General features: G+C 41.9%; 1 protein-coding gene across 3 annotated transcripts in view; it reads left to right on the top strand.

Annotated features, from left to right (window-relative positions):
- The window catches only part of LOC133143525 (partitioning defective 3 homolog), a 126,645-nt gene that overhangs the window by 86,200 nt on the left and 25,926 nt on the right, over nt 1–14,519 (top strand). For 2 of the 3 annotated variants that reach the window (XM_061265478.1, XM_061265480.1), the window contains 2 exons: nt 5,303–5,425; nt 9,769–10,080. In XM_061265478.1, coding sequence (XP_061121462.1) covers nt 5,303–5,425; nt 9,769–10,080 — 435 coding nt within the window. The remainder of the gene's footprint in view (nt 1–5,302; nt 5,426–9,768; nt 10,081–14,519) is intronic. The other variant, XM_061265479.1, reaches the window with a different exon arrangement.

Here is a 14,519-nt window from a genome sequence, read left to right on the forward strand (position 1 = left end):
CTCCTCACATCCCATCTGCCCTGTACATTCATCGTAGCATTGACAGAAAGACCTCTCTCGTCTCCCTCTGGATGCCGGGGAGGGTGCGTGAGGGGGGGCTTTATATCACGGATCAGTGCTTCTGCTGTCTTCTCTCTTCGACAGACTCAAATGCAACATTTAGACCAGTGTGTGTCCATGCCTGTATTTCAGAGTCAGTCTGCGAGACACACAAATGCCCTTGAATGTTTTTTTTTAGCTGAGCAGCTTACAAATAGGACAGCTATTGACTCGTATAGTCGTCTTCAGTTTGTTTTTAGAAAATGTACTGGGACAAAAATTCAGCCTGGGAATATTCTTAGACGGCCTTGGGGCTGATGGCGGCCATCATGCCGAAACGTCCACTGGTTCATTTTTTTTTTATACATATCGAACTCGACAGTGTGCTCAGGTAATCCCCCCCTCTCTCTGTCATACACTGACCGTCGCAGTTGCCATCATCAAAAGAACCAAGCATACTGTATTTTGGATACCGTGTCTGCCGAATCCCGACTTTCCGTGCCCGTGATGAGCAGCAGCAGCCGGCTTGTGGATAACGAGAGTGTCAGTGATCAAAATGGACCATTAGGAATGCAGTGTGCCGCACCGTATCTGGGTCACGGACTGAGCTGCCAACTGCAGCTCCTCAACTAAAAATCCACAGCACCTCCCCCCCCCCCCTGGCTGCTATTCTCATCCCTATTCTTGTATCTTTGTGCATGTCGCTAGGTTGGTTAAACGTAGTCAAATGTCTTTGTCTCCACACATGTATGATTTTATGCTTGCACATAGAGAAGCCAATACCATCACGCGAATCTCCCGCCGAGGTGTTTCCATGCAAATTGTCCTTCAGAAGCTTCCCCGTTTACTATGGACGCACACTTTAACAAATTGAAGTATGAATACATCTGGATTGTTTATTTGTGTTGTAATGAGAGACTTTAATCAGAGGGTGTCATGGATTTCAAATGTTCCTCATCGCCTAAACAAAACAACAAGCCCAACTCACAGTTGTGATTTATGAGAAACATTAAAGGCAAATTATGGCGACGCGAGAACTCATCTTTTTGTATTGTGCAAGCTGTTTACAAATCAGAAAACACAAATCGTTCATTGTGCATGTATGTGCGTTGAGATGGTGACACAAAATGAGTGCAACCGCTCCTGATACAAATAGAAACGTTGCGCATGTTTGTAATGACAAACTTTGCAACCTTTACAAAGAACATTTAAATGCATTTGAATTGTTTTATAATAATCAGATGAGTTGACATCCTAATCGGTTTTTATATTCATGGCTTTTGCTCTTTGAGGAGCACACGAATATCCTCCAAAATGTTCTCAACTGGCTTGTTTTGGAACCGTCAAAGATATCGCCTGCAGTGTTCGCTCCTGCTAGTGCAAGGCCTAATCATGAATAAATACATTTCATGCCTCCATGATGCGGTACATACTGCCTCCCCACCCGGCATGAATCCCATTCTCACCCCTTCATATATGTCCCCCTGCTGTTTTTCTCCAGACTATTTCAGAACACATTTAGCCCAGAACTGAAAAGCCATCAGTCGTCCCAAGTCTTCTCAAACAACAATTCACATTTTCTGACAACAAGACCATCGAGTTTACTTTCTAATACTCATTTGAAGGTGAAACAGTAAATCGAAGTTTTTGTTTCAAGCCTCACCGCAACAAATGCCCAAAATGCATGTCGGAGCTCCAGCCTAGAAGATTCGGATTAACTTTCAGGTTGGCCAAGCAGAAACCAAACGACCGTCCTTGAAATGATCTCCTCGTCACTTACTCACATACAGTGGATGGATACTGTTTATTCATGCGTTCCGAGTCCCATGTTGCTTTCTCAAAATATTTTTTCTTTGTGATTTATGGAGTGGAATTACAGTTCAATGTTGCTATAGCTCTCCCCGCTCAGAAATCTACTGACTGACTATATTTGAAATACATTTCTTTTATGAGCCGCAGTTGGTAGATATTGGCGAGGCGTGACACTCAAATTGAACGCTCCTACTTTATTCCTTGAGTTTCATCACATTAGTAGCCATCAAAGCATCGAATCTATTTGGTATGACTGACACGTGCAAGATTGCATACAGTCCAAATGAGGCTTGATGGCAATTCAGACATTATCAGGCCAAGAGATGATGAATGACGCATCGCTGCAGCTTGCGGGTGACTCCTACAGGTCATGGATATTCTCCGTGCCTATCTACCTTCAACGTTTGGCTATCTCATTGATCACATGCGCATGTTATCCAGCTGCGCGGTCGCTATCTTTACGTTGGGTTGCGAGCTCTTCACTCCATCTTTCTTGTTTTTTTTTTTTTTGGAGAAGAACCCCGCATGCACTCATTCATCACTTTCAGTTGACTGCTGCTTGCCTCAGTGAGATAGATGCTTAAGAATGGATCATTAAACAGTAGCACGGCCAGTTAGTCACAAGCAGAAGAGCAGAGTAGAGCTTTATGGGGATGTGATGGTCTATTTACATGGATACACTAAGGATGTGAGCACGACTTGTTTTTTTTTGCTCTACTGTAAATATAATTACCAATGAAGCCCATTTGTTAAATGTGAACGCTTTGGATTGAAAAAATCTGTTCATATTTTATTTTTGTTTATTATTTATGTTTTTCATTTTTTTATCAATTATTTATCAAACAAGTCTACTCAATGGAGTTACTTTTGCATTAGTCTTATAATATATACCGTATTTTCCGGACTATAAGGTGCACCGGACTATAAGGCGCACCTTCAATGAATGGCCCATTTTAAAACTTTGTCCTTATATAAGGCGCACCGGACTATAAGGCGCACCATTAATGCATCATGTCAGATTTTTAATCCAAATCAAATCATTCTCCATTTTATCTTTTTTATTTCAACTTCAGACGCAACAAGTTACTTTATAATCACAAAATAATGATCCATAGTCTTTTTGATTCATGATTCATAGTCTTCAGCGGGGCACTTATGATTGATTTCATGACACAAAGCTTCGGGCCAGTTTAAATTTAGGAATTTGGTCCATATATAAGGCGCACTGTCGGCTTTTGAGAAAACTTTAGGTTTTTAGGTGCGCCTTGTAGTCAGGAAAATACGGTACTCTCTTATAATATGTGGTTTATCTCTTCGGGCCTGTCTCGAAACTATTACTTCAAATTATTACTGCATGAAGGTCATGTACAATTTGCTGCAATGTTTTTTTTTAAATCACAGGAACATTATGCTCACCTTAATTTGCTCTGTGAAGTCTTGGTAGTGGTAACCATGGCAACAACGTGCAGATCGAACGTGAGTTTTGGTCAAGGTCATCTGATAACAATCATAGGTTCCACATATTTTAATTGACGCATGCATGTTGTATGCTGCATTTTATTCCTTTTGCTCCATTTTGTTGCTGCTTTATTGCATACACCAAATCATCGCCATCCTGTTTTACATTCTTGTGGCCATGTGAGAAAAGACACAGCAATTTCACATAATAACTTTGTCTGAAATGTCTGAAATGTGTACCATGTGAATACAAACCAAACCCCAGTTTCATTTTTCCACATCATCACAATCTATTTGGACCACACAAAGCAAACACCAACCACTCGAGATGAAATAACTAAAGTTCATCTGTTGTTTGAAGAGTTTGTTTTAAAAGTTACAGCACTCATTTTATCACGTTGGAAGACTCCATTGTCATTCAAACTGTGTATTTCAGCTACTAATCAATATGTTATTATCAAGCCATGTCAACCTCTCTGTCAATACAGCATGATTAATGCTATTTTCCCAGTTAAAAGAAAAAAAAAGAGAGCCAAACGACTGAATCGGGTTTTTCCTGCTGGCACCGTTTAACCCAAATAATTTGCTCTTCACTATTTTTTGTTATACTTCATCATAAAGGCTGCAGAAGTGACTTTGGTGTGTGGCTGAATTCCATTTAAATCTTACAACCAGTTCAAGGCTACATTCTGCCTGGAGTTAAGATGGGATGGATTCCAGCTTCCCCACTACTCTGAACAAGATAAACGTTATAGGGAGTGGAAAGATGGATGGAGTGCTTGTCTTTCACTTGGATGTTTCAGGCTGCCAGTAAAGAGGGGGTCACTTTTCATTTTATTGCTGCTGATGCCCTGGTTCTGTCGAAAATGCCAATATGTTTGACACTCACAAATCGCCCAGTGTTGATTCAGGGGAAGAATTGAAAGGAGACGTTTTTTTTGGGGTGTTACGGTAAAAACTCGCATGGATAGATGATAGATAGCAGCCGTGATAAATTACTGACTCTTACATACTGGAGCTATTTGTTGATTAATTAATTAGGTAATGCATGCGGTCTGCGGATGAGATGCCAAACATTATCACCTTGACCTCTCCTCGGCACGAGCACAAAATCGTCCATCAGACCGAAGTTGTTTTTAAAAGAGTAAAAGAAGATCCATTTCCAAGGAGGAGTCCGTTTTAGATAGCTGATGTTTGGCAAAAATGGAATGCTAAACATTTATGCACGGGGGGTTCTCCCGGTCCATGAATACTTGCCCAGCCCCAAATTCAGCTATTTTTTTTTTTTCAGTTTTAAAACGGTCAAATAGCTTCACTGCCGACAAGCGAATTGCTGAGTTATGATGTCGATGTCGTTCGATTGTAGAGTTTTCTATATTGCGTATGAGTTTGTGCTTCTCCACTAAATATGAGGACAACCTTTTTCTATTTCCCCATTCCTCATCATTTTGAGCCTGCAGGCCTCCTGCCGTTTACTCTCTCAGGAATTTACGATCATCGGCTCAGCTTATTCCCACTTCACTGTAAAGCTGTCGTGGATTTACCACCACTCGTGTGTAACTGCTGTGATTAAAATGTAAAAGTTTTGCAACGTTGCAGTACAAGTCACATCCGTCCCGGGTTTCCCGTTAGTTTGTTCCAACTGTCACTGCTCTTATTGTTTGTCAATTCTCTGGAAGGTGACAGAATGCCATTTTTATCTTTTGAAAATATTTTTTCGATTGCCTGGACTTCGGTGCACTTTTGTTTTCACTTTTTAATGACATGCATTTTGATTGTATTCACATGAATGAGACCAACAAATAGTGGAGACTGTGTTGTCATCTGTCTCCCCCTGGTACACACTGAACCTGAAGAGTATGACAGTTTGACACTTTAATTTCCTTTCCGAGCAGTTTAACCTGATTTTTTTTTTTTCTGGATAAAGGAGGTGACGTGCGACTCTGAAATACCAGAGAATTGAATGTGGCTGGCTGGCTTTTTTTTTTTTTAGGTTTGGGAAGCACCGCAGTAACGAACAGCCAGGAGTAGAAAGGAGGGCCTCCAGTAAATCCAAAGCTGAAGATGTGCAGGTATCTGAGGAGGAGTCACAGCGGATGAGGCTTGAACAAGAGAGGTCAGGACATATCTCCTACGAAGAGAAATAATGCCCAAGTATACATTGTACAGATAAACAGTAACAATAACTTGATTGTTTTATTCATTACTTCTGTATTACTGTTGCCTGTGCTGTTGAGACGAGCTCACCTAATGGCGCTTGCTCATCCCCGAGTGGATTTGGCATGCTTATTATTTCAGCAAAATCAGTGTGGCTCTACATTTGTCTCACGCTGCAGCTCGCCGGTGCTGTTAATCACTCGTGAACTTACTGGCCCTTCATATTCAGTCATTTTAGCTTTGTGTTCGTGGACAGGGAGGGGAGGGTGGGGGATGGATTTTGCAGGGTTAGCCTCATCTCTTGCGGATGAGCCCTGTTGAATTCTCTAGCAGGGGGGGGGGGGCAATATTAATGCAGGCGGAATGAAAAGACAGCTTGCTGCCTCATTGTTCTCCATCGACTAAATGAACTCGCCGATCAAACAGCCGCTGGTAATAACAGCTAATTGAATAGAAACAATAGGGCTTCATATCACTCTCTCTTTTCGGCAAATGAAGAGAAGGGTGGAAGGCTGTCAAATGCGGTACACGCACATGCACAACCTTCACAATGGCTCTCTTCTCTGCTGAATGAAACATCTGGAGGCCTTGCTTAGAAAGACCTCGGAGTTTCCTCTCTGGTATTTGGCTCAGATATGCAGCAAAGGTTCTTCCCGCCATCATTGCAACCCCCGTCTGGCTGAGGTCCCAACACATTTTCCTCAGCGTGCCCCGGAGACTGGTCGGCCCCGGAGAAGAAGCCAAGGCTATCTCCTTTGAGCACCTCCCAAAACGACTGTCATGCTAAGCGGCAAAATCAACACAGACACATCGAGCGCACGAGATAAGTGCAATCCCCACCCCTAAAACGGACACACACTATTTAAATCCTGACTGCTGTCACCATTTCTTTGTCTTGCACCGCATTCTCATTCTCGCTCCGTTCTGCATGCGTGAGCTCCAGTCCCGGTTCCCTGTGCACCAGGCACACCCAATTCTTCCATTCTTTTGTACCTGCCCCCAAATCCTATCACCCAGCCAAGCCCGGATTGTCCTACGCTTAGTGGAAAGCGAATCCTGAGGGAAATCACAGAGGCTAATAATAATCCCACCTGCCATCATGCCGGGTCCAGATTGAAAGAATTCAAGTTCAGCTGGGCCCAGAAATTTGCTACATGTTTATAGACTATATTTTCATATATATATAAAAAAATATATAGAGAGATATTTAGACTTTTTCTTTCTTTTTTTACTGCATGTCATTCCAGATCGCACTTCCTGGGGTCAATGCGACCCCGGGTAGACTTGCAGCTCTAATTCAGATTTATCGTCAGTGATTAAATTGAGTTGACACTTTGGAAATGAACTTCGGTGTGTTCCAAAGAGCAGTCAACCAGGCAAGTGAGTCCCAATGATTGTGACTTCATATGCTTGCTAAAATGAAGAATTATGATTCAGGGCTAACGGAATGGATTCCAACCTCTGATTGATTAATTCAACGCGAGGTGTCCCCCAAGGCTTGTATTGTATTTTCCCAACCACTTTTAAATGAATGATGGTGAAATCATCTAAAACATTTGCAATCTGTTTTGACTTGATGAAAGCTGACCATCAGTAGCATTTTTTTTTTTGCTGCATTTCTGGCACACTTGCTAGTGGAGCTTATTAACTCTTTGGAGTCTCATCAAGGCAGGACTTCCGCCTGTGGGGGTTTAGCCCGATCTATATCTGCTCGCTCCAGTACCGGCAGCCGTCACTCTGGCTTCTTTTATGCTAGTGGACACGCTTATCAGATTGGTTCCTATTAACGAGACTGTGGAGACAACACGCTTTCTGATTGGACGAGCAATCTTTTTCTGTCATCCGCTTCCCTGTTAAGGCCTTGGGGGTGGAGGGGCAGAAAGAAAGAAATAAAGAAAGAAAGAAAGAAAGAGAGCATGTGTGGTGTTGTTGGAGCCTCTATCAGTTTCTGACTTATCTCTGCACACGTTACCCCTGAATCTATTTTTCCGGGCAAAGTGGGGCCACGTAAACGACAAGTTGACAATGCTCCCTCTTCATTTTCTGCCTGAAGAGAGCTACATTCTCTGTCTTTCTCCGTGGCAGCAGATTATGATGTCCATTCTCTCTTATCAGCTTGGCTCCGCTTGGCTTCTAATCAGTGGCCAGCACTTCACTGTGCCTCTCCTCGTCCCTTGTTCCCCGCAGACCACCAAAGAGCGAGCTTTTTTTTTTTGTCTTCCATTTTCTCCGGCAGTGGCACCTTTCTTTTAATTTGTCTTCTGGGCAAAAATAACCTGGTCAGGTAATCTTTTTTTGCAATCCTTTATCAAACAAAGCAACCAATAGTTAGCAAAACAGCACCTCTCACCTGTGGCGAAGATTAAAAAAGCAATTTGCTTAAAGGCACACGATTGCCTTGTGCAATTGGGAAATCCCTATCGAACAAAAAATCGGCGTGCATAGTGGCCCCACTGTTATTATTCTCGTAATTTCTCGCGCCGCATCATTATTTTTGTATCCCATTCGAGTCTAAGTTCCATAAGTTCAAAGGAAGCGTGAACCGTCTGATGGGGAAGTGTGATTACCATTGTAATTATTTTTGTGATTACAATTAGAATGATTTTGATACCTAAGGCAAGTTAATACGATTATCTCCCCTGTAGATGAACACCCTGAAACCTGAACAATTATCTCTTATGATTGCATTATGCTATTATGGGCCAAGTGTCAACAGAAAAAGATGGTCTATCTGGGAGTTTGTAATTCTGCACAGACAGCTGCAAGGAGTCATTTGCCGCACTTTGATTGAATTCAGATATACATACCCGCCCTCCATCTGCTCTTCACAACAATAGAACGTGTTTTGATGAGGGTGCAGTGAAAAGAAAAAATCTATTCAGTGCGGATGAGAAAGTCAGAGAGCAACAGCCTTCTGGTTTTTTTCATCCACTGCGGTAACAATGCATACTGAAAAGGCAGTCTTTCAAACTTCTAAGAGTGTTGACTTGAAAATAAATAAAGTACCGAGGGAGTAGGTCATCCTCTGTCCCCTGCCTGACTTCTATCGGGTTGATTAAACATTGACAAAAGTCTGTTTTTGGCTCCAGTAACATTGACAATGGAAAGACTTTGTGAACTGACACGGTTCTACTCTTGTTTTTGTTTTTTTTTCTCAGGAAAAGTGTCCTAGAATGTGATTAATAGTTCATTGTGGTACAAGTTAAGTACTTTCTTGTCCGAAGCGATAAGATTTGGCTTTCTCGTTACACAATTAAACAGCACATATATATCACGATTGTTTTGGCACTTTCTTCTTGCCAATAAAAGCTAAAAAGCGTGTGTTTGAAAAATTCCGCTGCAATAATATTGACAGTAAATGAAAATAAAATGGTATATATGCCATGTTTATTAGTTCATATTAAAGAAATAGAAATACATACGCTGCAGGAAGGTCTCTGTGCTTTGCGACATCGGGCCAGGCAAGGGCCATTATCTCATTACAAATGTCAACATTGTCATTTTTATGAATCTGGTTAGCTCATAAAACGCCAGAGGGTTGGGGATTGAATCCCAGCAGACTTCCGTGAACCTCTGCTAACACTATTTTCGAGTCCTTCCTAGCAGAGATCAGACATCGCTTCAGCCAGATGGCAGGTGGAAGGGATTTGGGGAATTGTTTTTTTTTTTCCCCAAGCTATGAGACTTATGTTCTGTCCCTTCATCGTGTCCCTGACCTGGTGGCACGACTATGTTGTTAATGACTTCCACATTGTACCTGCACTGTGGTCATGCAAAAAACAAAAGGACAGCCATGTTAATGCATGACCGATGACTACATATCATGCAACTTCACATTAAGCCTCCATCAAAATGTAATTCTATAGATAATGCTGAGCAAATGGGATTTGGGATGGCTGGAAATAAATAAGGATGTCTATGAATCGGACGTGGGAATTGGGTTAATCCGTCGCTGAAAAATGGTGATTGTTTGAAATATGATTACTGTTATTAAAATAAAGACACGGAGGACCGAGAAAGGCTGGAGGGGATTCAAGGGCTGTTTCAAACGTGTCAATCATCCGTGAGCAGGCGTGGGGGGAGGCGGGGGCGGTGGATGTCAGAGGTCGTTTGTGACCTAAGGTATTAGGGATGTGTTACGCCTGTGGGAGATAGCATGCTTGTTGTGCGACCCCACGACAGGGATGCAACATCTGGAACGGGTGAGCAGTCGGGTGGCTGCTGTTAAATTCCCTCTAGCTCTCCTCATTATCCTCATAACAACAAAAAATATAAATCTAATAATTACTTTGTTAATCCTAGAATCCAGGCCAAGATGCGTGAGCTCAGGGAGAAGCAGGCAAAAGAGCGTGAATATGCTGAAATTCAAGATCTCATCAGCCCCTCCGCGTTGAGCTCAGACGAAGAGCACACCTACGCCGGCATCGGGTCTTGGGACTCGTCGGTGGAAAGCAGCAGCATTGATCCTTACGGCAGTCAACACCAGTACCATCTTCCTTCGCGCCCCCAGAGCCGCCCTCCTTCCGCCAGTCTTCCAAATAACAACCCGCCTCTAGAGGCGCTCTATGCTCAGGTCAACAAGCCCCGCAATGGACGCCCTGCATCTTCAGACGGGTAAGTCCTAAAGTGATTATGGAGCTTCAAATGACTCCATTTACTTTATGTACACTTCATCAATGACATCTAAGCTGTGTTGTGTTTGCTCATTTTACTTGTCACGGAAAACAAATCCTCAATACTTGACAACTAGCAGATTACTCTTAGTGTTTAAGAAATTGCGAGTTAGTGTACTTCCAGCCCAACGTTGAAAAAAAGTGCCATCTAGAGGAGTCAAGAAATACAACAACTGGTTCATGAAGCAAATTTGAAGCTTCATTTTCCAATCACTGGCTTCTAGGACGCTGGATTGTACGATTGTACTCACCTGTTGTGGCTAATGCGTGTACACATTAGCTATATAAGTATATGCAAAGAACATATCCAAGAGCAGTTTATTTGACTCGAAATCAACTTAGTTGCTCTTAGTTCGGTGAGTTGAGTGTGTGTGTATGTGCATGTACGTGTGTGTCACCAGGAGATAACAGCTCCGCAGTATATGTATTTAATAATGTTGTTCAAGGATCATCCTCCATCCGTTCGCCATCTATTTCCCCCATCCTATATCCTGTAGAAAGTCAATTACAGCAGAAATGACACGATTATCTGGCCAAACTGATAACTAGTTCAATACATGTGCCAGTTCAGGTAGATAGGCAGACAGTCTGTAACCTCAGGACAGAATCACTATCTTACAGCTATCTATCGGAAATATCTTTTTCCCCTAAAGCCAGTTTTTACACTGCCAAAAATAAAGATTTTTTTGACAGCGATGGATATGATTCTATTAAATATCAATTTAAGCTCCAGCGATGCAGTATTCTCTCAAAAACACTCCAAGGCTTTCCTCAGGAAAACATTTGGTTCTTTCCCTGAGAGGAGTCTAATTGTGTTTAGCGTCTTCCGATTACATTTATTATTATTAATTCCCTCTGACCATCTGGCTAATGTTTTTCTTTCCTTTCCCCCCCCTCCTTTACAAATATTTTTGAATTGAAATCCAAATACATTACACTAGTTAATACATCGTGTCTGACAGTAATTGGTTTATTAAAGAAAATAACTCAGAAAGAACTTGCCTTGTAGGGTCTTGGGCTTCTGCTCTCCTATTTTTGTAGTTTTGTGTGACATTTAATTTCCATGGGTTTATTGGGGGATCGGAAACTTAGCCATGCATGGCACAATGTGGAATTGAATTTGCAAAAGACCCAATTAGAGATCACATGTTATCTTTTTGTCTATGCTGTTTCATGTCTTCTTGTTTGACTGTCTGTCAGGAATGGGCAAGTTAGATGATGGATGGGGGGGCCGCAGAGATGGTTGAGTTTGTCAAAGTTGTTTATTAATTATTCGGAGACTGTAAGATGACCTTCATTGGCTCGTGAATTGTCATTGCAGCTTCATTTAAGGCGGAGGATTTTCTCCTTGGTCCATTTAACTAATTAGAGACACTTACCAGACCCATGGTTGACGAGATTAGGTCCACATGGCTCCAATTACCCGTTACTGTTTATTGTTGTTTTGCAAGTCGCTGCTCTTTAGTGTCTTACAAATGTACATTGGTTTAATGTCATTATAAAAGCATTCATCCATGATTCAGTTTTGAAGCTGCCCACTTGTTTAACCTCTTTAGATCATAAGACGAAGCCGCGGCGGGATAAATAACTCGATATACACGTTTTTGTCGAATAGACCTTTGGTAATGGTGGACTGATGGGAAGGTCACAATGACTGTAAAGATGGAATGACCTTGTCATATAAACTCTTAGCGATAGCAAGACCGGGGGATCATGCTCAGTCTGCCCTATTAGGTTTTACTGTGGCTGACAATTTATTAGAAGCCCCTCTGTTATTAAAGCGGACAAGACCAGCCATGTTTGGACAATTAGATCGTGTAATAAAAGCGAGAGCCCAATAAAAGTTCATTCTTTGCGTCAAGTTTTATCTCAATTTTATATAGCACAGTTATCAAATTTCATTCTAAAAGTCACAGCATGATGATGTTTTTAAGTTTTGCTACACCTTGTTTATGAAAACGGGGTCATTCGAGCAAAATGGATTGACCTCATTTCTAGACAGGCATCTGAGTTAACTCCTCCATCTGCCAAGGGACCCCGGGGTTTGGGTAACTGGTACCGGATGGTGCATTTGAGCACGACGGCCTGACAGGTGCCAGCCTCCAAGGGATTTGTGAGAGGCGGGCGTGAAACAAAGCATCACCTTTTGAAAGTGTTATTTGATTGACTGCTGCTCCCATTACCCATCAGGATTCGAACACGACTCCGAGAGAGAGCGTTGCAGTAGTAGAAGGAAGCAGGGGGAGCAAAGCAGGCAGGAGGGAAAAAAAAAAAGGAGCTGATCGAGCTCAGCAGTGCAAAGCTTTTGAAGTTCTGTGAAACTCAGATGCTCCAGAGAGCCGAGCAGGCAGGAGGATGAGAGCGCGAGAACCTAAAGATCGACACTTAAATAACACTTTTTTTTTTTTTTTCCCAAGAGCCTCTCTAAAGTCGAAACCTTCACTTGCACGGCCTTGAAATTTGATCACGAGGTTGCTAATGCGTTTTCCGAAGAGGATAAAAGAACAGACTTTCCATTTTTGAAGGACAGATAAAGTATGGATATCACTCCTGGAAGATAGTTTGAGTTTTGGAGTATTTGTTCCCAACTGAAAAAAAAACAACCCTCATATGTCTTTTTCCCGGCATGCGTAAACATTAGTACACGTGTCCAAAGTAAAAAAATAGAAGACAAGTTACATCTATCTTATGCTAGCTAGCAGCCCGCATGTCCGCATCTGGTCTAACCGGACCACTAATGCCGCTAAATTATACAATGTGATCCGTGATGTTCTGCCTCAATCAGTTGCTTGCTGAGCCATTATGAAGTCAACAATTTTGTTTTCTCTCTCATCCTTAGTTAGTTAATTAAGTCTCCAATCAACAAGCCCGTCTCTGTGATTTTTATTGTTAGTAATTTATTATTTTGCAATCAAAAGAAGATTAACAGTCCTTTTTTGACGGCAACATCTGTAGCTTTGATTAAATTCTACCTCTCAATAATTTATTGGTAAACAAATTAATCTTTTACGACCCATGCCTCTGTGTGTGACTTAAATAACAGCTCATAAGTTACTAATAACTTCATGTTGCTCCCTAAGGGAGTAAATTTAATAGTAGTAGAAACTAACCCTTTTTTAAGTTCTGGCAAATATTTGCTTGTTTTTCGTTTTACATTTTGGTTTGCTGGGTTGTTTTTCTCGTTTGTGGTCACGTGATCAACAACGGATGACTGAATTAGTATTTGGCAGTGGATAATATTTCGCTCATTTGCTGTTTGTTTCCCTTACTGTGCACCTTATATGCCTGAAAATAAGGTCTCTGTACTCTGATGATAGCACAGGAGGCGCTAATGTAGCAAATGTACATCAAACTTATCACATGGTTTTCGACATAGATAGCAACGTGTATCTCCAAGGCAAAGCAAGTGAATTATTTTCATGCTCGGTTCTCATTTTTCCTCCCACCCTACTCTCCCGCTTCAGAGAGAAGCCCCTGTGGGATAGATGTGATGAGATGGAGCACGCAGAAAGCAATTTATCCTCCGTTTGTACCATTACGTTCATTTAAGAAAGCAAACAGCCTGCAAGCAGACCAACAAAGCGGGTTGGGGGAGTGAGGTGGGGTTGGGGGGGGGGACTATATAGACCCACCTCTCCTTCAACTCAACATCAAGTGGATCAAGCTGATTAAGCTTGCATGTACAGTATGTGTTTTATCAATACTTCAAATGAAAAGCCTGGAAGACATGCAAGTAGTACCTAATGCATTTTCACAAGATGATGAAAGAGAGGGAGAAGGGGGTTTGGCTGTGAGCATGGGTTCTTCTACGCAGAAATATGCAAAACGGAGATGGGAAAAGCTTAAAACGAACCCGACGGCGATTGAAACCTGCTTTGCTGATCAACTTCTGGTAATCAGCAGCGGGTAGATAACCCAACAGCCGTTGCTATTCTGGAGGCTAGCAAGGTTTGACACCTTGACTTATCCTCTCTTTGAGACAGCTTATCAAAATAGAAGAAAAAAAAAAGTTTTATTTTGGACGATAAGGATTATATCTGACAAATATGATTTGCATTCAGTGATCTTCCAAACCGTTGGGTCAGTCAAAATCAAAGTAGTCCATTAGGAGTCACTAACATTATGTACTTTGCCTGTTTGTTGACTTTGAGGTCACATTCGGCTTTTCACATGATGGATAACCCAATTTCATAAACTAATAACAGGTCCGTTCGGCTAGCGTAGAATCGTGGCTTTCATCTTGCAAACAGGCGATCCCTTACAGCTCTTGCCAGAAAGAGATCAGGTGAGGAAATTGATGGAGATGCGACACATGACTCCCACGCCATCTTTCTTACCTTTTTCTCATTTCTATCTTTAGTTATGCTCAGTGGGAACACA

The sequence above is a fragment of the Syngnathus typhle genome, linkage group LG19 (assembly GCF_033458585.1).
Source record: "Syngnathus typhle isolate RoL2023-S1 ecotype Sweden linkage group LG19, RoL_Styp_1.0, whole genome shotgun sequence".
NCBI lineage: Eukaryota > Metazoa > Chordata > Actinopteri > Syngnathiformes > Syngnathidae > Syngnathus > Syngnathus typhle.